Source organism: Lycorma delicatula, chromosome 1 (genome assembly GCF_047948215.1).
Source record: "Lycorma delicatula isolate Av1 chromosome 1, ASM4794821v1, whole genome shotgun sequence".
NCBI lineage: Eukaryota > Metazoa > Arthropoda > Insecta > Hemiptera > Fulgoridae > Lycorma > Lycorma delicatula.
In genome coordinates this window covers 197,050,472-197,076,724 of record NC_134455.1, presented here as the reverse complement: position 1 = coordinate 197,076,724, position 26,253 = coordinate 197,050,472, and the positions used below count along the sequence as shown (strand labels likewise).

Sequence of the window (26,253 nt, the reverse complement as noted above, 5' to 3'; positions counted from 1 at the left end):
GTACCACCGCCCATTTGCTAGAGTTTCCATGGATATTCTTCGAGAAACCTTTTCATTTGATTTCATGACATGGCACTGGCTGGCCAGCAGGTTCACTTGACGTGGCCGTTTGTAAATTTTTTTTTGGGACTATCTTAAAGATAAGTCTACTGTGGTTGAGCACATTGAATTGCAGAACTCAAGGAAGCTATTCAACATAAAATTACAGCAGTTCTATGAGTGATGATCAAGTAAACAATAAAAAATGTTAGAAAGTGGTTGAATGAATTCATGATGAAAAAGGGAAAACTCTTGGATGTCATAATTTTCAAGTAAAATGTAGAATATTGTAAGTAAAACTGTATAAATTGCTTTTTAATTTGATACATTAAACTTTGTTATACTATGAAATAAATTTTTATTTATTGTCCCTACAATTATCAGATCGTTCTGCTGGACTCTGTATATGTATTTACATTTATCAACCTTAGGTTGATAAACTCTAGTGTTTCCTCTAGTGCTACTGACTGATGTTGTACCAAGTCCTATAATGAACTACAAAATATCAGTTTCTACAAAATAAACAGGTTAAATGCAATCACTTTGGAAATATAATTGAGAAGATTATGATTCCATAAGAAGTTTTTAGATTAATTCTTTGATAGAATTTTTTTAGTAAGAATGTTTTTATTAGGTTTCTTGTTTAAAAATTTATTATACAAAATTTGACTTACTTCAACTTATTATTAACACATTCGTTGTGGAATTATTTTAATTGCATTTTACTGAATGTTGTCCCGATCTCCGGAACCTACCTTGTCTTTAGTGCAGCTGGATTTGACTGAAAACTCACCTCAGTGCGGCTGCTGTTTTTTCTTTTATGTGATTTTTTCAATTATTCTATAAAATGTTATAGCAACGAATAAGTGATTTTAAAGGTTTTTTTGTAAATATTTACCTTCCAGTCCCTGGCGGTATGAAATGCACTTTAGTTATGACTGATTACTTAGTTGCAATTCCTACCTCCGGAAAGGATGCAAGTTTTTATAAATTTTTAATTTAAAGTTAAAATAAATTTTAAATAAATAAATTTAAATAAAAAACTTTAACATTTAAATTTAAAGTTTAAATAAATTTTTAATTTTAAATTTTGTTATAATTTATGAACACCAAATAATTCGGTTATTTCCTATTTGTTGTTAAGATTATTTGTTTGAATAATTATCAGTATCTGGTTAGGCCTAATGGTAAAAAAAATGCTTATGGTCCTGATTAATAAATTGCATAACTGCAGATTTATGTAATTGTCAGCGATCTTGTACGCAGATAATTTTTACTCTGGTATATGGCAGAGAAATTATTAAAAATGAAAATTGCATGCGTGGTACCTTGCAAAGTTATGGAATAGGAATCCCCAAAGAAATAAGACAATTGAAATTAAAACTTGGGGAAATCTTTGGTCTAGAAAAGAAAAAATTAAAGCCATAAAATGGCAAGACAAACAGCCTTGTATTGATATTGACAACAAGTATATTCCCATGACACAAAATTAGTTGAAATAGGAAAGACCAATAGAAAAGATGAACCAATGAAGAAACCAAGTTGTGCTATTCATTATAATAAAGCAAAAAAAGGAGTACACAGTGATCAGATGTCGTCCTGCCATTCCATTTTGCATAAGAGTATAAAGTGGTACCAGTGATGTACCATCATGGTCAGTGTAGTGATGTTTGGATCATTTATAAAATGATTAACAAAATGGCAATAACAGAATTTAGGAGGGTGCTAGCAAATAGTTTGGCAAGTAAACCAAAAACAATTTATGTAGAAAAAGGAGTAGGACAAGAGACTTCGTCACATGTGTGTAAAACCTGAAGGTCCAGGACAAAAAAAAAGAAAAATGTGCCATGGTTGCTACCAGAATCTGCAAAATCAATGAATAGTAAAGAAGCAGACAATAAATCGCATAAGGTAACATCTTTCTGCCAAGAGTGCAATGGCAATCCAGGTTATTGTCTGAGGAGCTTCATACCATATTTCTATTTAAACTGTAAAAATTTTAAAAAGCTAAGTTTTGTTAGAATATTATTAAAGTGTTAATGAATTTCACTGTCTAGCATTAATTCTTATATTACTTGATTTTTTAATGACTTTTTGTATAGTTTTTGTTTTTTAATTCTTGAATTTTAATACAGAATTCTTTAGAATGTAATTAAAAAATTATTGAAAGAATAGTGGACGAAAATTAAATTAACAGCAAACAGTAGGATATTTATTATAAACTAAGTATACTAGAAATATTTTTACTTTTATCTTATTTACTAATTTGAACTGTTATATATTATTTTGCATTTAAACTATTTTAATATTATTTATTAAAAGTAAAATTCTTTTGATTAAAGTACTTAAAGGTAAAGAGTGAATTTATTTACAAATGGTTTCTGATTACGCCCATAATTATTAGTCTGGTTCTGGACTCCATTGTTAGGAAAATTAAATACATTGGCAGTGCTACTCCAGATGCCAGTGACACAAACTACAAGAAAATATGCCAAAACTAACCTAAAAAAACAGATTCGTGAACTAAACGTAGCAGAAAAGTACAGCTTGATTATAAGTATCAACTGTAATCCTGTATCTGGTGACCGGAACCGCATTATTGCTAAGATATGTTCTGCACCCTGGGGATGGAAATTGCATTACCATCAAGGCAGGCAATTATAACATCACACTCGATTGAATGACCTTTCCTGGCACTGGGGACCAGAATGGTAGTGAACGTGTTAAATTTATCTTTTGTACTTGATATTTTCTAATAGTTTATCATCTGATGTATTGAAATCAGTCTTTAAGTCTATTGCCTCTTGGATGTTTTTTGGCTAAAGAAATTATATAAAGAAACCTCTGTTAACTATATATCTATCAGCTGACTATCATATTATCTTTTTAATTGGTTTGTTGATCTGACTCTGATCAGCTGACCCAGTGAATGTGTATGGTAATTACTCTCCCACTATAGGTTAGGCTGATGTTATTGGTCATATCTAGTGTCTCTCAGTTCGCAAGTTAAAAATTAAAATTCAACATAAAATTGTACAATAGTATATTAATTCTGGAAAGAACATAGATTATAATTGCAAGTAAATTATTATTCGCAAAAGCTAGTGGTCAAATTCATTTTCCATCTGGAAGCATATGTTATACTAATTCTGTCAGGTTAATGATTGACACATTGTACCAAATCGTTTTTAAAAAATGTATGCTTATAGGATTAATTAAATATAAAGGTAAAAATCAATAATTAAATAAAAAAATAAAATTTTTTTTTAATCGGTAATAAAAAATAAACTAACATAATATAATAACGTGTAAAATAACTTTTACAAATATAAAATGATAATATGATAAATTGTTTATACATTTAATTAGCATTGAAAAAGTAATTTTTAAATTATAGTTATAATTACTTTAAAACAGTAAAAAAATTAGCAATAAAAATTTTACATAATTATTGTAAAGGTTTAAAAATAATATCAGAAACAAAATTTATGTGTTCTCCAAAACTGATTTTTTGTAAAATCAAAAGTATGATGATAATCATATGTAACAAAGGAATAGTAATTTCATAATGAACAAATAAGGTAGATAGAAAATTTTTTCATCTGCTGTACACACCTATTATGGTTAAATAATTAACAATGGAAAACATGGAATGTATGTCTGCTGCATTGCTTGTAAACCTAAACATTTCAGTGATTGTAATCACCTTGTATTGATAAAAAATCCCAGCCAACCAAAATATAATCTAATCTGTTAAAAAGTGATTTATTTATTTTTCTCTTAGGTCTTTTTTTGTTTAAAATTAATTTAATTATTATTCTAAATTTTGAACTATTATATTATTAGTTTTTTATTGTTTTTATCAGTTTATAATACTAACGCCTGATTTTCATTTACTTATATATTATTTTTTTAGCCGGATCATAATGTAATTCCTATTAGGAGAGGAGAAGTACTGAGTCTACCTTTAAAAAGGAAACAAGCACGTGTTATGTTGAGCCCAGAACTGGCCAGCACTTTAACACCAACTGAAGTCAGACCTGGAATGATATTAGCTAGCTTGACTGGTCAGTTAAACATCAAGGATAATAAGCATAACATAAAGGTAAAATTATACAATCTTTACTATGATAAATATATTTTTAATAATGAGAATGAAGGTTTTATATGGATATAACCTAAAATGGATTGTTTAATTGGCAGATTTTTAAGAATCATTCTTTACAAAGAGCAAGTCTGGCAAGATGGGCATGACACTCCATTTATGACCAGAATATCAAGTTAATTAACTGTTTAAGTAGTTGATGGTTTCTTTTCACTTGAATCTAACTTCATCATTTAACATTATTGAGGTGAGAAATTACAAATTAGTTGGTTTTTGTAAAATTAGCTCGACTAATTATCATTTTCAATAATTGCTACATTCTTTGTAGATGATGTGGATTAGCGTTTGCCTTCCACAATTCTCTAAACCATCATATGATAAACTTGTTCACATATCATAACCTTTCTTGTACTGCCCTCTGTAGTTTCCTCAATTTGTTCCAATACCCATAGTTCCACCTCCAGTGTTCTTGTCTTCATGGTCTTCCTCAGTCATGAGATCCTTGAGAGAAGTTTTTGATTTCTCTTAACTTTCATGCTGAATTCAAATACCTTAACTTGGCAAACATCAATTGCTTGATTGCAGAGTACCAGTCCATACATAAGGTGCCTTTCTATAGTTTCATATTAAAATAAACTTCCATTTTCAAAAAAGTGGAATACAAGTAAAGAAAAATTGGTATCAAAGCAATTTTAACTATAGTTTATTTTTGAAAATAGTAAAAAATAAATGCAATGAAAATAAAATAAAACAAATTTGTTAAATAAAATTAACTTATTACTGTTACTAGTACAATCATAACATGTGCTCAATACAACAACAGTTGTATTAAAGTTGTGCGACTGTACAATTGTGTTGGTTGTTGTAGCCAAATGCAATTTAATCTATTTTGTAATTTATTAAATAATTATCAATTTTTAATTAAATTATTTTAATACTTTTTTTGTTAGTGGTGGTGATGAAATCTGGCTGAAATTATGTCATCTGTTTTCCGAAATATTTGTTTATCAACAGATTTTAAAAATAAGTTCTCATTTTGTTTATAATGAAAGCTTTATGTTTTAGCTAATAAAGCATTTAGATAAAACTAATTATTATCAAGAATAAAAGATTGAGAAATTGAAATGGCACTATTTAAAAATTTGTCTACAATATAATTTTTTATTTAGTTGAGAAAGTTCATGTAAAAATTAATAAAATATGAAAGGAATTTCTATATTAGTGAAAACAATTAATTAAATATTATAATGATTCCTCTATTCAGTCTTGAGGTATAGATTTAAAAAAAAATTTGATAGGCAGAAGGAAAAGGAAGGGGAAACACCAATTTTTTATAAACATTTTTTAGTAATTTTTATACGTAGAATATGAAAATGAATAGTCGGGTACAATTTTTTATTACAATTTGTTTAATTCTCTATTTATTATTAAAAAAAAATTTAAAAAGATCTATGTGAACACCACATGATTTTCTTGTATGCCCGTTAAATTACATATACACATCTTTTGCTGCACTTCATTTAAGCTTATTTCATTTGAAAGTGAGATACAATCCTCCAGTTCTTTAATAAAGTGGACAGTTACACAATTGCTGAAATATTAGTTTTTATTAACATCAAATATTTATGCAATTATTGATTCAACAATCTTATATGAAATATTAGGATGGAATAAAAGTCCCTTTATTACTCATATTACTAGATCAATATTATTCGTATCTTCGTGAGTTGCTGATTAACAAAAGTTTCAGATTTCTGGTGTGTTATATAAATAATTAATAATAATTAAACCATTCTGTTTAGTGAACTCCTGTATACTGGTTATAAATGTTAATTTTGACCTTACAATGTAGAATATTCAGTTTTTATTATTGGATTATTTGGTGAATAATCAAAAATAAAAAAGAAACAATCATACAGGAAAAAGGAAGATAACATGAAGAAATACATCTCAAAAAAGCAACAAGAGGATGAATATGAAGGACAAGAAAATGTTAAGAACAAGGCAAGTATAAAAAATTAAGAGAAGATGATAAACATAAAGAGGAAGAAAATGTTAAAACCAAAGAAAGAATAAAAAGATTAGGAGACTATGATAAATATACAGAGGAAGAAAACGTTAAGACCGAGGAAAGAATAAAAAGATTATGAGGAGATGATGGATATGAAGAGAGTGAAAATTTGAAAACTAGTGAACATGTACACAAATTAAGATCAGAAGAACTATATCAAAACAAAGAGCGATTAAATGATTGGCAACAAAAAACAAGTAAATGAAATGATGATCAACTCTGACTTAGGGAGAATATTGTCTGACAATATCAGAGGAGTAATGAACTAAAAATAAGAAATTTTTGTAATTTATTAAAGATCGGGTATGTATGCCTCAGTGTATATGTCGTTCTTGTGAGGGTCTGTTTTTCAGTTACTCTGTAGTTAACTATAATTTAGATAAAATTAAATAGAAATTCTAGAATAATTAAATAAAATTAAACAAATTAAACTAGAAAATAAAAAAATAATAGAATTCTAAATTATAATTTTCAATTAATATTAAATAATCAGATGTTTTACCAAATCTATTACATATACACATATGTAATAATGCCTATTAAATTACATATACACATTCTTAAAAGTACATAAAATTTTATTTCACTAATAACTTCTAATTTTTTTCATATTTTTTTTATTATTATTTATTGTAAACATTTTTTTACAATCACGGATTAATAATTATTAAATCAATATATTTAAATTAAAAAAAAAGAAAAGTTAAAAAAATAGATAAAAAAAAAAATTTTTTAAAAAGGAGATGAAGTCTGATTTAAACTGATGTTCCTTCCCTTGTAAGATCCAAATATTTTATTAATTAAAATTTTATTTGGCTATAACTTTTTGGAACCAATGAAAATAAGTACCACTTATATTATAAAAAGTTCTCAATTAGGGCTTATTACTGCAGTTAAGAAAAAGTAAAAAATCCAAATTTTTTTGATTTTGGTCTTTTTTGGACACTTTTGGTTTGTTTGATTCCATTCAAAAGGGGAGGTGCACAACTAGATGTTACAACAGTACTAAATCCAAAATTTCAACATCCTACAGCTTTTGAGTTATGCAAGGTATATACATACATATGTATGTACAGATGTCATGCCGAAACTAGTCAAAATGTATCCAGGGGTGGTCAAAATGGATATTGCCATTGAAATCTGAAAACTGAAATTTTTCACGATCACATTACTTCCTTTATTTCATACAAGGAAGTAAAAATGTAAAAACAAAAAAAATTTAAAAAAGTAAAAACACTAGTTAAAGAATAATTCAACCTGTTTAGATTATGAGTTACAATCAATCATATGACATTACTTAACTGAATACAAGATACAACTATAGATAGATTATCCCATAATTTTACAATAAAAAAAGTACATTTTAAACATTATTATTGCTTCTTTATTTAAAACAGGATCTCCTTTCGCTTTGTCAGTTATACTGCACAGTCAAGAGCTTTTGCGTGCTTTGTAATTGAGACTGAACTTGTACATTATGCCAAAATCCAACTAGCCAACATTACACATATTATTTAAATAAATAAGACTCCATCACTCAACTCTTATTACATATTATTTTGACTTTGTATCATTTCGGTTTCAAATCTAATAACTTTTGCAAATCAATGTTGTTTTAAAGAGCTCAACTTTATCAAACTTAAGGCAGAAATTTAATAATACACTTCTATTTCAAAAAACATCTGGAAGGTTTGAAAAATTATTAAATTAACAGAAATTATGGGAAGAGTATATTGACATAGGAAGAGTATATTGACTGAATTAAAATTAACCTGATTTAATGCAGAGTTGGTAAAAAAATAATATTGTAAAAAAAAATTAATTCAGTTGAGGAAGAAAGAGAAATAATTGTCACTTAACACATCAAACAAAGTGTGTTTGCTACATGTCAAAATCATAGTTTCATATTTTTCATTGGTGCAATTTAAGGTGTTATGGATTCATTCTGCTGCCTCATAAAATCTGATGAATTGTGAATTGCAGTGGAAATTTTAAAGTAAATTTAGATGTAGTAATTGCAGATTTAAAGGTTCAGATTAAAAAAAATGACTTGAATTCTAAAACTCTAAAATGGCTTTTTAGATCTGCCCTTGACAGAATGTAAAATTTTTTAAAATTAATTCAAGTAAGCTTAATATATAACTATTTTAAAAAAATCTACTGCACTAAGAATTGTGTTTTGAGTTAAGATTTTGGTAGTTTTTTTTTATTTTACAGATAAAACAAAAAGGAATTTTCTCAGAAAGTTAGAAAAAGGTATTCAAGGGAGATAAATTCCCTACATACATCCAAGCTACTAAACCTTTTTAGGGAAACAAAAATATGAAATTCAAATTGGGAAAATAAAATATGTTGTGTATATAACTTTTAGTTAAAAATTCTCCGTCTATGAATCATGAGATCTTGCCGATGGTGAGGGGGCTTGAGTGCTCAATGATACAGAGTAGCTGGATCAAAGGTGCAACTATATCGGAGAGGTATCTGTTGAGAGCCAGAGGAATAATTGCTGAAAGAGGGCAGCAGCTCTTTCAATAGTTGTTAAGGGTGTAGGTCAGTACGACTTAAACGGCCATATCAGCATCACTCAATCTTCTGAGTACTACGCAGCTGAAAGCAATGGAAAACTACAGCTGCTTTTTTTCAAGAAAACGTAACTATATGCATTTTCATATAAAAAAGATGGAGGCGCCTACCATGGTAAAATATTCTGGAAGTAAACTAGTTCCCCGTATAGATCTCCAGATGGGGGCTATTAAGGAAGGGGTCACCAGAAAATTAAAAAATAACATTGTATGAGTCAAAGCGTGGAATGTTAGAAGTCTAAAAAAGATGGGTTAGAAAATTTAAAGAGGGAAATGGATAGATTAAATGTAGATGTATAATGTAGTTAGTGAGGTTTGGTAGGAAGAAGAAAACAACTTTTGGTCAGGTGATTTTAGTATAATTAACACAACTTCAAATAAAGGGCAGGCAGGAGTAGGTTTTGTAATGAACAAGATGCTAGGGAAGAGACTAGAGTATTTCAAAATGCATAGCAACAGAATCATTGTAATAAGGATTAAATCAAAACTTAAGCCAACAACGATTGTTAACGTCAATATGCCTACAAGTGCCCATGATGATGAGGTAGTGTGTGTATATTCGAAGAAATTGACGAAGCAATTAAATACGTAAAAGGAGATGAAAATTTAATAATAATTGGTGATTGGAATGCAAGCTTTGGAAAAAGCAAGGAAGGAAATAATGTGGGTGAATATGGGCTGAGCAAAAGGAATGAAAGGGGGGACCAATTTATAGAGTTTTGCGTGAAGTATAATTTATTAATTTTGCCAACACCCAGTTTAAAAATCATAATAGAAGAATATACACATGGAAAAAACCAGGTTACACTGCAAGGTATCAGATAGATTATACCATGGTTAAGCAGAGACTTAGAAATCAACTCATCAACTGCAAAGCTTATCCTGACCAGACGTTGATAGTGACCATAATTTAGTTATAATGAAATGTAGATTAGGGTTTAAAAACCTGAAGAAAAGGTGTCAGATGAATCAGTGGAATTTAGAGAAGCTTAAGAAAGAGGAGGCAAAGAAGATTTTTGAGGAGGATATCGCAAGAGGTCTGAGTAAAAAAAGATAAGGTTGAAAATGTTGAAGAAGGATGGGAAAATGTTAAAAAGGAAATTCTTAAATCAGCAGAAGTGAACTTAGGTGGGACAAAGAGAACTGGTAAAAACTTTGAATGTCAGAGTGTATATTACAGCTGATAGATGAACTTAGAAAATATAAGAATGCTAGTGATGAAGAAAGTAAAAGGAACTATCGACAATTAAGAAACACTATAAACAGGAAGAGCAAACTAGTGAAAGAAGACTGGACTAAATAAAAGTGTTCAGAAGTTGAAAGAGAAATGTTCATTGTAAAATAGACAGAGCATACAGGAAAGTTGAGGAAAATTTTGTAATACATAAATTAAAATCTAATAATGTGTTAAACATAGATAGTACACCGATTTATAATACGAAAAGAAATGTCGATAGGTGAGTGGAATATATTGAAGAGTTATACAGAGGAAATGAATTAGAAAATGGTGTTATAGAGGAAGAAGAGGATGAAAGGGGAGAAAATACTGAGATCTGAATTTAAGAGAGCATTAAAAAATTTCAATGGCTAAAAGGCTCCCGGAATAGATGGAATACCTGCAGAATTCCAATTCACCTGTGCTGTGTAGGTGAGGAAGCAATAGATAGATTATACAAACTGGTGTGTATTATTTATGAAAAAGGGGAATTTCCGTCAGACTTCAAAAAACGTGTTATGGTAATGATACCAAAGAAAGCAGGGGCAGATAAATGTGAAGAATACAGAACAATTAGTTTAACTAGTCATGCATCAAAAATCTTAACTAGAATTCTATACAGAAGAATTGAGAGGAGAGTGGAGGAAGTGTTAGGAGAAGACCAATTTGGTTTCAGGAAAAGTATAGGGACAAGGGAAGCAATTTTAGGCCTCAGATTAATAGTAGAAGGAAGATTAAAGAAAAACAAACCAACAAACTTGGCGTTTATAGACCTAGAAAAGGCATTCGATAACGTAGACTGGAATAAAATGTTCAGCATTTTAAAAAAATTAGGGTTCAAATACAGAGATAGAAGAACAATTGCTAACATTTACAGGAACCAAACAGCAACAGTAACAATTGAAGAACATAAGAAAGAAGCCGTAATAAGAAAGGGAGTCTGACAAGGATGTTCCCTATCTCCGTTACTTTTTAATCTTTACAAGGAACTAGCAGTTAATGATGTTAAAGCACAATTTAGATTTGGAGTAACAGTACAAGGTGAAAAGATAAAGATGCTACGATTTGCTGATTATATAGTAATTCTAGCCGAGAGTAAAAAGGATTTAGAAGAAACAATGAATGGCATAGATGAAGTCCTACGCAAGAACTATCGCATGAAAATAAACAAGTACAAAACAAAAGTAATGAAATGTAGTAGAAATAACAAAGATGGACCACTGAATGTGAAAATAGGAGGAGAAAAGATTATGGAGGTAGAAGAATTTTGTTATTTGGGAAGTAGGAGCGATATAAAATGCCGAATAGCACAAGCGAAACGAGCCTTCAGTAAGAAATATAATTTGTTTCCATCATAAATGAATTTAAATGTCAGGAAAATATTTTTGAAAGTATATGTTTGGAGTGTCGCTTTATATGGAAGTGAAACTTGGACAATCGGAGTATCTGAGAAGAAAAGATTAGAAACTTTTGAAATGTGGTGCTATAGGAGAATGTTAAAAATCAGATAAAGTGACAAATGAAGAGGTATTGCGGCAAATAGATGAAGAAAGAAGCACTTGGAAAAATATAGTTAAAAGAAGAGACAGACTTATAGGCCACATACTAAGGCATCCTGGAATAGTCGCTTTAATATTGGAAGGACAGGTAGAAGGAAAAAATTGTGTAGGCAGGCCACATTTGGAATATGTAAAACAAATTGTTAGGGATGTAGGATGTAGGGGGTTTACCGAAATGAAACTGCAAGCCCTAGATAGAGAATTTTGGAGAGCTGCATCAAACCAGTCAAATGACTGAAGACAAAAAAAAAATAAAAAATAAATATTAATGAATTTGTGACTTTGGTTCACCTGTTAGTGTATGAGGTATTTCATATGTATTTCTCTAGGAACAGCTGGTTTTTTATGGTATATTCTTGTGAGCTATTTTAAAATTAGGGAATTTGGCTTTATAAAGAAGTTAGTAGCTCAGCTGATATTTTTAAAAAATTTTTAAACAGTTATTTTAATCTCTACAACACTAATAATTCTATGGAACACATGTTTGTAGCTTAGACACTTAACATCTCATCTTATGGTATAAAAAAATACCATAATAATCTTATAATAAATAAAATTATGGTAATAAAAAATGAACCTAAAAAGAAAAAATCTACAAAATTTAATCCTTTTAGTATTGCTAAAAAAATTTACTTTCCTTTTAATTCCTCAAATTGTAGAAAATTTTAAGACATTAAAATAATTAAATAATATAAAAATTATAACTACATGATAATGAATGAAACAAAAAATGCTTCTTAAAACCAATATTGTCTAATTAATTCTCTGGTAATCTTCTTGAAAATTTTATTTTCAAGTCATGATCGTGAATGATCCTATCTGCATGACAGATCCTATATTAACACGATTCCCTCTAATCTTAACAAGGAGTTTGTGAACATTTCTGAAGATCAAAGCAGAAAAACTTTACTTTAGAATCTTGTTTGCTAAGCAGTATATCTGTTTTTTTCTTAAGAATAGCAACATTCAGTTAGATCTAAGTGTTTTTCTGTTTCTTATGCTGTTCATCTTCTACTATCTCAGGATTCACTTCAGTCTATTGCATTTACTGCAAGTCATACTTTTGGTGATGAAAGGTGAAGTTGAAATATTAAAGAATTTACTATAGAAGGTCTCATTCTGAGGGATCTTTTCCATTTTCTTCTCAGTAGATTTTGTACATTCTATATATTTTAGATATGTTCAGATCAGGTTGTAAATATTTTCTTTTATTATACGTTTGATAGTAGTGACTTAAAAATGAAACATGTCGATGTGCTCTTTAATAAAGTTGATTGACTCATCAGAAACTTTTTATGGTTATGTTTGCCTATCTGATCTTCTGGACACATACCACCAGGAACTTTCTGTTTTCTGCCAACTATGGAACATTTATTAATGTTATATTAAATGTATTTAAATACATTGTCTGGCAAACCTCAAATTTAAAATCTAATAAGGAAATCCATAAAAAATATGGACTACATCGCCTTATACTTTCTGCATTTATTTCTCTATCAAGAATTCTTTCTTCTTGTTTTTTATGCGCTTCTACTGTATTTTCCAAGAACTGGTTTTGACCTTTACTAGATAATCTGTAGAAGGAAGAAAATATAATTTTTCCTTTAATCTTCATTCATTTTTAATGAATACTTCATTGAATAGTCACATGGTGGTTTTAAATATTTACTTTCTAGATTATTACCACTCGTTGATTCGAAGGGCACAGTTTTTTCCTACATCAATTTGTCTCTTTAATTATTGAATGTCCCTCATATATCAACATAACTTATGTTTGCTTCGCCACTAACCTTGTCTAATTAATATTAAATATGCAAATTATATACAAGTTATTAATAACTAAAGTGATATTTAAACTAAATACAACAACGTTAATTATTGTTATTTTACATTGATTAAACAGAGATTCTTGATTTTTTTTTTGGCTGTGAAATTATAAAATAGTATGGATATGTTAAGATGAAAATAAAAATTTCTTCATAAAAATAAAAATAGGCATTCTCACACAAACTAATATGGGCATTTTGAAGATCAGTGACAATGGAAACTCATTTGTGTCAAAAAGTGACATTGGTAGTTCTTGCACCAAGCCATAGATTTTATGTGAAAAGATATACTTTTTATTTTTTTCATTTGAATGATCAAAAAAAGTTCCCTTAGGTAGTTTTTGTAATGTACATTTTGGTTTCTGTTTCATGTCTTATAATTATTGGAAACAGATACTTAAAATATATATATGTATATATACTGGTGATATTTATGTATGGAAACAGCTTTCTACTGCATATCTGAGAGGTATTTGGAGGCTGAAAAAAGTGGGGTTCTAAATAGTTTTAAAAAAATCTGCTTTATGATGTTGGGTTTTTAATTTTTGTCTGCAGTCTTGGATCTGCCATATTGAATCAAACTTAATATTTTAGTTTGGCATATGGAAGGTTGACATATGACACATGATATCAATTTTAAATTTTACAGCAAAAACAGTGGTTAACCCCATTTTTCTGCTAACGCATTCATTTTGATGTTATAAACATTCATAGTTGCAATGATGGAAAAATCATGTTAACAATAAAATGAGGTAAAATGCACTGCATGAACAATTTTATTGCATTTTGCATTTGTAATGCATACAATAATAAACTTTAAATAGTGCTGTAATATTGATAATAATAAACAATAACTAATAATTAACAACACAATAACAAATTAAACAACTATATCAACTGATATCATTTTGTAAATAAAAATTAGCTTCCAGTGCTAAAATCAGCTGATATTTGTTACTTATCATAAATGAAACAAATCAGCTGGAAATATTTACTTAAAAAATGCATTACAAATTTAGTTGAGTAAATCAGCAGTTAATTTACAATAATGCAGTTTGTATTATATTGAAGCAATGCAACTTATTAAAAATTAAGTTGTTGGCCTAGTGGTTCAAATTTGTTTTTTGGTGAAAGTTTTGTTATTAGTTTCCTCATTCATTTATTTAGTTTTATTAAATATTAAATCTTCAAATATTAATACCGTCTTTAAGTGAAACTGAATGAATCCCCTCTTTGAAAGCTTTGTGTTACTTAATAACCATATTTCCCGACAGAGCGGTATTTCCATAAGCTTTGGTTAAGGAATCAGATGTTTCTGTGGCAGATTTGTTGAGTTTCACACAAAATTTGATAGTGTAATGTTTTTCAATATTTTCCTCTATTGCAAACATAATGAGGTTATAAAACAAGACCATACATGAACAGCAGTAGCATGCAACTGACTCAATCGATCCAGTTGAAACAAGTATGCACATGCAGCCAAGGTGTTACCTATGTGATATTGTATAAGAGGTTATTTCTAAAGTAAAGACCATTTCATTGTAAAAAAAATTTATTCTGTAAACTTTATAAATATTTTTATTTCTGTTAAATGACATACTTTATACTACTTTTCTATGTAATCGCCACATGAATTAACACATTTATCATAGCGATACACCAGCTTCAATATACCCTCATTGTATTCTTCTGCCTCCAGTCCATTTAGCCATGGATTAACAGCAAATGTTCGCTAACCTTAAGGAGAGAAATTTCCCAGTGGTCTTTACTTTAGAGATATCCCTCGTACATCAAGGATGTTTTACATAACTTGTTGGTCTGTAGGAAAATCATTACACTTTTGGGACAAACCTCATACGAGTATTAGGATAATGTGTAGTTGATTATAACTGGGAACTACACATGAGACAACAAGCTTTTGTCTCTTCTAGTTAGCTACCAAAGGGTTAATGAAATATAGTCATTGACTAAATATTCCATTTAGTAATATTTTGTAGAGGAGTAAAGGTGAAAAGTTACATTTCATTAAATATGATGAGATCCAAGCAATCTAATATTTGTCTCATATGGCTGCTCCTGAACAATTGTAAACCTTATATCACATTTTTCTCTAGTTTACAGTTAGTTTAGTTGTAATTTGTTTTAACTTATATTTCAGTTCATAGCTCATTAATTCTTAGATTGCTTGTCTAGGAAGAACTTTTTATGAACCATACTGTCATGAAAAATTGAAGTTTAAAGTTTTTAACTAAAATTAAATTTCAATAAATTTATTACATAAAATGTACTTCATTGCAATGTTATTTTGTTGTTTTAATGAAATTTATATTAGGTTTTAGAAGATGACAGCGGTATTAGCAGCAAGAGGAGGATTTGCAACCCTGAAGATTTATGGAAAGATTGCCGTTATGAATGGGGTTCTTTGGACATAGAACATTTTGTACAGAGATTATCACATGAGGGTATAACTAATGCTAAAGTAGAAAAAAGTAAAACTGGCTGTATAATACATTTGGTAAGGATTTTTTTTACAGAATATTCACCCTACTCATTACATTTTATCCTTTGGCTAGTTTGTCACATTGGAATGATCACAGTAGTTGGATCATTTACAATCTTATCATTAAAAAGAAATCCACCATATGAAAACATAAAAACTCTTGTCTGTTTTCAGAATCAATTTGTTGTTTGATTATGGGAAAACACATGACTATCTTTTAACATTTATAATTTGAATTGATGGAAGTGTACCCTTACAATATGGAATTCTAGTTAATTAGATATTGTGTCACCTCATAATTCATGTAATACCAGCTTTCACTTTCACTTTAATTTCTTGACATCGTTGTTGTCAAGAAATTAAAGATAAATAATTACCAAATTTACATCAGTTAAAAATGATGACTGATCATCTCAATGATCCATTTGCAATAGGATTAAATTATTTTATAAATTACTGAATATATAAAAAAAATATGGTCATAAGGTCAATGAAATGTAATTTATATGAAGGTTTTATCTAATTCTCTTTGTAAATCCTTTTATAATATCATTGAATTTCTTGAATAACATTTGACAAAAGGTATTGTAATAATTATTTATACCGGTCTTACAAAAAAAAGAAAGAAATTGGGGATTTTAATTTGTTCATATATCTCTTAGATGATGGATGATCTGTTCAAATATCTTTTGTAAAAATATTTGATTTATTCAAATATCTCTTGGATGAGGTATACTGTGTTGATTTAAGGAATCAAGGAGTAAAAAGGGCAGATTTAGTTGTGTGCATAGCCATAGATTGATTCCTTATCTTTCTGTTTAACAGGAACAGTAGCAAAGATGGGAACTCACTGTTCAGGAGTATCCTGATTCTGCAAAACAAAAAGTTTTGCAGTTTGCTGGATGTGAATCTGTAATTAAAATTCAACATGTATTTTGTAGAAAGAAATTGTGATTCTGCAAGTGACATTTGCAGTATCATTTGTCGATGGCATGATTAGTTTAAAATGGCCAGATGCTTGTGTAGAAGGAATTGTATGGGATGACCAAAAGTGTCTGAAGAAAATGTTAAATGTGTCACTGAGTCTTTCCTGTGTAGTCCTAAAAAAATTGTTAGAAAGGCCAGCCATGAACTATTAATGCTGGTGATCACAGCATGGAATGTTTTAAGGAAACACTTGCATGTGTGTCCATAGTGTTTATAGCTGTTACAGGGTTTGAAGCTGTATATACCAACTTGGCTATCAAAATCACTTTATTAGTTGTCTCAAGTAGTGTTTTATATATATATATATTAGTTATTGATATTTCATCAACACTGTAACAGTTTTCAACCTATTCTTGAAATCTGTGTTGATGCATAATTTAAAATAATGGCAGATCTGTAATCTAAAAAAAAATGGTAGTGTTTGCGTTTTTATTAGGTTTAATACATTTTTAATTTTAACTTGTTTTAAAATCTTTCACTATTCTTTGGTTATTATACACAGAACTAGTTTTGGCTGAAATAATGTAGTACAAACTTGTTTGTCAGTGATTTTTGTATCTTGTATTCTTACATCTCTTAACATATATACCATACTAATACCCAGAATAGCAAAACTGTTACATTTTGATCAAACACAATTCATTATTTTTATATATGTATCCCATTTGCAGCAAGATGAGGACACATTAATTCAAGTTGATGAAAGGTCTACTCATATATACTGTGAAGCTTCAGATCAGCAATTAAGACAAAGACTGAGAGATATATTATTACAGTGTTTAAATAAATTTTAAAAATAAATTTTTATCATCAAAGAAATAATCTATTTTTTATTCTACTTATTCCTAATTTCTCTGTTTAAGAGTATGCTTAATATGCTGAATCTACTGCCACAGACCCTCTAAATCCCTCTGCAAAGTTTCAGTTAAGTTTAATCAGCTACCTTTATCAGACTTTGAGAATTCAATGGATTCATATTTGCTGTTAATGAAATGTTCACAATGAGCAAGCTTACCACCTGATTAAATAGCTCATTAAAAATAACTAATGCTATAACCACTGTATACTTACCACATCAGGGCTCACAGGGCTATGCGAGATAAAAATTGAAAGGGCTAGTGTATGAAAAATGCTCATACGTTTCTTAATATCCAAAAATCATGATGCTGCACTGTGCCCTTAATATGTGTCAGATACACATAAGGTTAACCCGATACTTTGGTTATTTGAATATGAGAATATAACAATTTGCTTTCTTACATACATCATTATTCCACCAAAATACAGATGTGCAATTAGGTTATTCGATGAAAATGTGGATTTGTCAATATTGAATATTACATCAGTAAAGTAATTTAGATAAACCTTTTCATCATTGAACTCCAGATCCAACATTTTGTATTATTTATTCCACCCAGTCTACTTTCTCCATGATCCAAATTCTTGGTCAATCCATAGACGCACCATTAAATTTTTGATCACAGTAGATGTGCAATTACTGTATTTCAGATCAGTGTTTACCAATAAGTGAATACATAAAACTTCAACAAGCTACAAATTTAGATGTCTAATGGATAGTAGAAATCAAACAATTAACACTGGGGAATAAAACAAATTAAATTCTCAACAATACATCTGTGGACAGAACAAGAATTTGAGCTCCAAGAGGCATGAAAGCTCTTAAAATTTTCTCTTGTTATGGATGTATGTGGAACCTGGGAAATAAATCATGAATATCTATCTAAGTCTAACATTTCAAGAAGTGGTGGGAGATATAAATTACATTTTAATTGAAAAAGAAATAGAAAGGCACATTGTAACAGATGGTATTTGACCTAGAATTCATACTTGGCTAGCTGCAACATCTGTCAAATAACATCATCTGCACTCCATATGGTTTTATGACCTTTACACATCTGGAGAACTGAAACAAAACTTGATAATTTCAAATATTAAATTTATCTTATTTTCCAAGATAACATCAATTGTCATAGTAGGCAGTTTTTTACATTTTGGTTGGCCAGACATGGTCATTAAAATTTTAAAAATAATGTATATTCAACTGCCTGAACAATAAAATGCTAACTATGAGTTGCTTTGTGGTAAATTATTATGCAAGACAAGATTATTATACCTAAAATAATATGGGCTAAATAATCATTACACTTCACTTCACTTAGTTGTACAAAGAAAAATATTAAACATTAGGGTTTCACCAGTACCACTTTTTAGTGTTCTGATTTATTGATATCATATGTTTCTATGTGGAGGTTATAAAAGATTTTGCTGCTCCTTGAAATTTTACCTATCTCTTGGCAGTTTGTTATTATATATTGCCTATTTTGATTGTCAATTTTTTTTTTAGTGAAACAGTTCCTAATAATTAGCATTTATTTCATGATATTAATATTGTAATTTTTTATTACGAAACTTCAAGAAGGTATAAATACTAACTAGAGCAATGTGCAGTACAATCTGAGTTCATAATCCCAACCCTCCTCTCTTTTTGTTTTCACTCACACACTCTCCAAAAGATAATATTCCTGGTATCAGTATATCCCTTTTAAACTGTTTTAACTCCATATCATTACTGTATTTTACAGTAGAGTACGATTCAGTATATGTGAAGGATTCTATATTAGACTAATTTGACATTTTAAAGATTGCTATTTATCTTATGGAAATAGTTTTGTATTCCTTCTCTGCTGAAAATAATAAATAAAATTTAGGTTGTAAATAGTATTTTCAGTGTTAATTACTTATTGTATAGTTATTTTAATTGAATATATTAATCATCAATATACAACATTGGAGCCCCTTGATATAAAGACACTCTCTTATCCATACAGAAAATTATTATATTAATGAAAAAAATAATAATTTAAAATCATAATCTCAAATTTGTACTTTTATTGTTTTCAGTTCAAAAGATTGTAATCTTAAAATGTTTGATTGCTAAAAACGTATGCTATTCCTACTTTTTCTTCTCCATTATGTTAAAAATATCTGAGGGACAGATCTTCAGAACTTAAAAGACCAAGAGTAGGGGTCCTTAGAGTTAACTGGTGTGAACTTCGGGTATTACTGAAATAATCTACCAACAGCATGTAAAAATGTTAATCTATCTGTTTTAATGAGAATGCCATTGTTTTGTTTGCCAGTAGTGACAAATGAAATAATCATTTTCTTGCAGTAATTATTGCTACAATAACTGTGAACAGTACTACTCGGTCAGAAAGTTTCTGGGCCTTGTGTTTTTAAATCATTGCATGAATCACTTTTTGTAAAGGGTCAAGTACTCTTCAAGAAGCTTATGCCTAATATAAAGAGGGGTTCTCATGTTAAACTCTTCTCTGTTGTCTCATTAAGCTGTAGGAAATTGTTTCATTGTAATTTTTAACATTACATTTTACTCTTTTTAAACTGGACATTCATTCGTTCAATAATTTGGGAATAGTACATGATATGTCATCATGTTTAATCTGGCTGCAGCATGCGTAAATTTGTGCTTTTTAACAACCCTGTTCAGTGTATTCAAATCCTTGACACTGAAACATCACAAAGGATTTTGAAAAAAAGACCATTCTCAAGATGATATTCAGCCATTTTTCATTCACCTAGGAATCATATTAAAATTGTTTTCACATCTTAAATATTAAAATTAGGGTTGATGTTGATAAACTAACACTGTTAACTTTTGATTAATTCTGGCAGCAGATGTGACTGGCCCCTACTCTGGGATCAGTCATAAAATTTTTCTACTATAGAATGCTAAATCAAACAGTTACACTATTATGTTTTAACTTTTAGTCCAGTGTGTGTACAGCAGAGGTATTTTATAATTTATTCAAAATGTATATTTACACTATGTTGATAATTGTATATTATTGTTAATGATCCAGTTTGTCTAATTATCAGCTATTTTTGGCAATTTACTATTACAGGTAGGTTATTTAATTTTCAATTATCTGCTTATAAAGTATTATGTTGTAAAACATTGTATTCATTTTACTTTCTGGAGATCAGAAGTTAATTTCTTAGCTCATGATAAAAATAGTCATAATGAAAAAGAAACCATTCAGTTAGGCTTCAATATATTTCTTAATAATCTATTGGTAAAAACTGACAAAATCCAATGAAAATACTCGCAATTAAGTTACTAAGTATGAAATAAAGGATTCCTGATATAGGAATCCTTTGCTGTTTGGTGATTGTCAAAATGAATTTCATATACCAATTTAGTAAATTAAAAAATTTGATTTCATGCATTTGTATTTATGAATATGCTGCACTCATAAAAAATCATATAAAATGTTGTATTTCATATCTTGTAAAAAATATATAAAATTACTCCTAAAAATAATAATAGCCAATTCTTGAACAAGAGAATTATTTTCATGTGATATAACATTAATATGCTGAAGTAGTCTGTAAGAAAAGAACTGTAGTATGCGTTGTTGCCATTTTTAACTAGTTAATTTCTTCATCTCATGTGTTTGCTAGCAATATGTATACCACACAATTTTAATTAACACCTTAAAATTTGTTATAATGTCTACTGATTCTGCTTATCGTCTTCACATATTTCCTTTACCATTATTTCAACCTACTTCGTATTTTTACCTACTAATATGAACTTATTTTTTATTATCATCATTAATTTTATGTTGATAATCTGTTCAAGATTTAATCATAGCTTCTTTTGATCCTTTGAAATAAACATTGGGCCAGTTTCTTTTTTTATGAACAAAGTAGAAAAAGGTCAAGATCTTAGTAAGCATACCTGGTAATACATTTTATAATGTATAAATTGATCTGAATAATATGTAATTATGAATGTGACATGAGTAATATATTTAATTATTTTTATATTAAAAATAGATTTTTTTTTCTGTGGGGAGGTAAAAGCGGAAACTAACTAGGGAAATATTTTGAAGTGGTGTATATTATTGTTAGAAATACACTAACAAAAATTATTAAATTCTTTCATTATAAGTAGTAATAGAAGAAGAGATCTATTTATTTTTTAAGGGAGTTTTACTGTTATTATTAGAAATCCCATTTTCAATTAATGGTTGTCTAAAAAGATTGCCAGATTTAAATTGCTTGCCAATGTTCTATTGTTCGGTAGGGAGCACTTTTTTTATAAGTTCTATTAGCTGTTTTTGTCTTTTTTTTTTTGTAATTGGTTGTGATGGAGCGGTATATAATGGAATAACAAGTTTTGGTTGTTAAAACTCATTACAAGAATGGTGAGAGTTATACAGAGATTTTTCAAAAGCTTTGTGCAATCTTTGATCATCATATTGCACAAAATGAGACAGTTCAAGAAATTCAAAGACACAGGTTCGACTTCAAATTTAAAAGACTGACAGTGCTGTCATTCTAGTCTTGTCTGCTTCAGAACATTGCCACTGTGCATGAAGGTGTTAATATGAGACCAACAATATACATTTGCTATTGTTCACAAATGAGCATTAGCTCTGGAACAGTTTGTTCCAGCATTCAACAAACTGGAACAGTTTGTTGAATGGTTTTTTAGACAAAATGTGGATGATTTTTCAAAGAAAGTCATATTTAGTGATTAGGTACATTTTTACTAGAGGGCTTCGTTGACAAACAGAAAACCCTCAAGAAATCTATGACAAGAAAAATATCTGCAATGAGTCTCTTTTGGTATAGAGTTTAGGATGTGAAGTGATCAGAGCCTATTTTTTTCAAGATGTAGATAGAAATGCTGTGGCAGTGAATGGAGAACATTGCAAACTTTCTGTGGTCTTATTTGAATGATACGGGTATTGACCAATTATGGTTCCAACAGTATGATGCTACTGTCACACTGCTAATGAAATGATGGCTTACAAGAGAAATAAATTTCCAAGCAGAGTTCTCTTGAGCAAGGATGACCAAAGTGGGCCAGCAAGGTCATATGACCACCTAACATCTTTATGATTTTTCTTTAGGGGCTTATAAAATCAAAACACGAATCTTACCACATTGGAAGAAGAAAATTCAACACGTCATCAGCGAAACTGAGGAGCAAGTTGTGAAGGACAAATGTCAGATATTGTTTTTTATGCTTAAATCACAACATTATCTTTTGTAATGATGTAAAGATACATGCCACTTCACAAAAATTAAATAATTTATTCACCCAATTAAATCCAGCATTCTTATTGGTATGTCCTTATAGTTAATATGCTGTTGTATCAGCTCATGCCCTTCTAACTTTTATTATTGGAATTATATATTAAAATTTAATTCAATTGCATTATGAGTAAAACTTAGTAGTAATCTCTTTTTTATAACTTTTGAAAAATTTGATTTGGAGATTTAAAGGAAATTCTGAGGGAAGAAATTTTATATTTAATAATTCTTTCAGTAGTCCATGCATTTTTCTTTTTGCATTAAAATGCTTTCTTTCTCACCAGAGTTAGTTAAAATAAAGGCCTATTGAAAAGCAGTAAGAAATAAATGTGTTAAAAAATTGAATGTGTAAGAAAATTATAAGATTTCTTATCAAAGATAATACTGTCATTATTTTTTTCTCAATCTGTTTTGATCAGTGTGGTTCTGTCTTATGTTTATTGAAATTCTTTTTACTTCAGTAAAGGTTTGTTGACTTTCCATCTGTGGTTTATTTATACTTATAAATGATTACTTTTGCAGTTTACCAATACCAATCTGAAAAAACTGTAATGTACACAAAACAGTTCACAAAGTAATCTCTAGATTTATAAAATATTCAATATAAATGGCAAAGGTATAAGCAATTATAGTGAGTTGGGGAATAGAAATACTCAGTCCTGCTAGCTGAAATTGAATTAACAGCTCATGAGCTCAACATTTGATTTCTTTAGAAAATTAATTTTTATCATATACTATGATTATGAATTTACCTGCAATTCTAAAACATCTCAGAGTGCTTGGAATAGCTATCAAACTTAAGCTTAAACTAGAGCATTGGACTGCACAATAATCAAAACTAATTTCATCAGTGAATACAAACAATTAACATTGCATTTTATTAAAAATTGAGATTCCACTGTTTCTGCATATAACTGTAAAACAAGACCTTCTTCATAATGCTAATATTTATGATAAGCTCAGAGTTAATCAGCTAATGTTGAATTTTATTGCAAATATATAATTCAATTTTACGTTAAGGCAATGAATATTTAAATGGAGTCTTAAAATTAAAAGTATTATTTTTATAGCAGCAGTAAATGAATCTAATCTGATACATTATAGAAACTAGCATCATTTCCTGACTGTAGGAGTAAGGAATGTTAACATAAAAATTTAACTAATTTTGGGTGATAATTAAAAATCTGATTTATAATATTAATTTCAGCCAAACTTACACCACAGAAGATTAGTAAAGAATTTAGAAGGGAGTAATTACTGTTTTGGCATCTGAATTCAGATGTAACCAGTAACATGTGTGGAAACATCATGAGACCCACATTTGGATCCATAATGAAAATACAAAGCAGATAAAGATAAATATAATATTAAGCAAGCAGATAAATAAAAAGCTAAAGCAGTATGTTTCATTACCCAAACTTTCTGTTCATTTCAAAGTAATAACCTATGAAGAATGTATAGCTGTAGCAGAAAAATCTCCATTCTTCATTGTAAGAACATTCTATTGTTAGAATTTACCAATTATGATCAAATAGTTATCACAAATGAAAACCTGAGAAAAAGCCTCTTGTCTCATTGAGTGCTAAAGGCAGAGGATCTCCTTGCCTCCACAGAAATCATCTGGTAACTTGAATTCAACTGTTGTTGCATTCAGCTGATCAAAACTCTTGCATGGCTCTCACCAAACAAAAGAATTTTATAGGGGTTCATAGTCCTCTTTTGCTATCTTTTCTTCTTCAACTTGATAGTGAAAATGTTGCTATCAAGGGAATCATCTCCTGGGTCAGAATCAGAATTGATTGGATACATATGCTGATTGAAGATTGCTATCAAGTGATAGCATTCAGGAAACCAATGGAAATTCCCTAACCAGGCCTCTGAAATTAAATTTCTGGTTTAGTCTCCCTTTTACAAAGTGTAGTCTAGCAACTAAAGCCCTCCTTTATTGTACATTTAAAGTATACTGACAGTAAATTTTAATTAAAATGAAATTAGATTAAACTGAAAATAATGTATTTATTACTGAAATAGATATCACTAAAATCAGTGAGGAAAGAAAGAACAATTTTGAATAAAAATTTCTAAAAATAAACTATTGTAGACAATATTAAACATACATCAGACATGTATTCAACACTGGCCTTCATTCTGCTACAACTATTTTTTAAATGGATAAATCTTTGATACCGGTAGTGAACATGAGTTACATAACAGTTGACATCAATTTGATAAAATTACGGATTATTTAATTGAAAAGGGAAAATGTTTATCTTATTTGATCAGTGAAAACTACTTATACATTTTGGAATTTTCAATATTTTTTACTGCTAATAAATAATTTTCCTACAAATAAATTTCTCAGTCAAAACTGAAGTTTTTTTTAAGGTATAGGGAAAAGTAATAAATCACATGAAACTTTTTTGTTCTTTCACTATGTGAGTTAGTGACTTGCTCTGATATGCTAATTCATTTAAAAATAAATTGGATGAAACATAATATCCAAGTTAAATTTTGGATATTCATGCAGTAAGAATTAAACAATATGAATCATCACAACATTCTGTTATTTAAAAAGTTTAAATAATATGGTTGTAATTTTATATCAGGTATGTTTTTAAAATAAGGACCGTTCTGAAATACAAAAAAAAAACTGAAAAACCTTTATTATTTATGCATTAAAACTACATTTATTTACTACTTTTCTACATAGCTGCCAACATATTTTTCATAGTGTTTTTACTATCGTCTTCATTCCCTCCAAGAAATTCTGCCGCCAGTCACTTAAACCATGCAGTTTTCAATTTTTCATAATCATAAAACCTTTGAAATGCAAGTCATTGTTTAAGGTAAAGAAAAAGAAAATAATCACTGGGATCTAAATCAGGGCACAGGCTGGATGAGTAAAAGTTTTACATGTGCCTCACTTTCTGATTTGCTATGTGTGGTCAGGCATTGCCATGCAAGAACAAAATCCTGCAGCATAGCTTCCCATTTTTTGTGTTTTTCAAGCTCTTCTAACATTTTTTTTACAATTTCACAATATCTATCAGCATTCTGCAATCACTAAATTCTACAAGCAAGACACCCTTTTGGTCCCATACATTTTTTCACTAAGCGTTCTTGTTTGAACTTCTTCAGTCTAGGGAATGATGAATGCTGACATTGTAATTGACTGATGCTTTGTCTTGACATTCGAATAAGAAATCCAGGTTTAATCTCCA

At 29.1% G+C, this 26,253-nt stretch overlaps 1 protein-coding gene across 1 annotated transcript in view; it reads left to right on the top strand.

Annotated features, from left to right (window-relative positions):
• IntS9 (integrator complex subunit 9) overlaps positions 1-17,701 on the top strand; it is a 53,291-nt gene extending 35,590 nt beyond the window's left edge. The window contains exons 11-13 of the mRNA XM_075369793.1: positions 3,956-4,144; positions 15,731-15,913; positions 17,557-17,701. Of these exons, the coding sequence (XP_075225908.1) occupies positions 3,956-4,144; positions 15,731-15,913; positions 17,557-17,679 (495 nt within the window). The 3' untranslated portion in view covers positions 17,680-17,701. The remainder of the gene's footprint in view (positions 1-3,955; positions 4,145-15,730; positions 15,914-17,556) is intronic.
• The last annotated feature ends 8,552 nt before the right edge of the window (positions 17,702-26,253 follow it).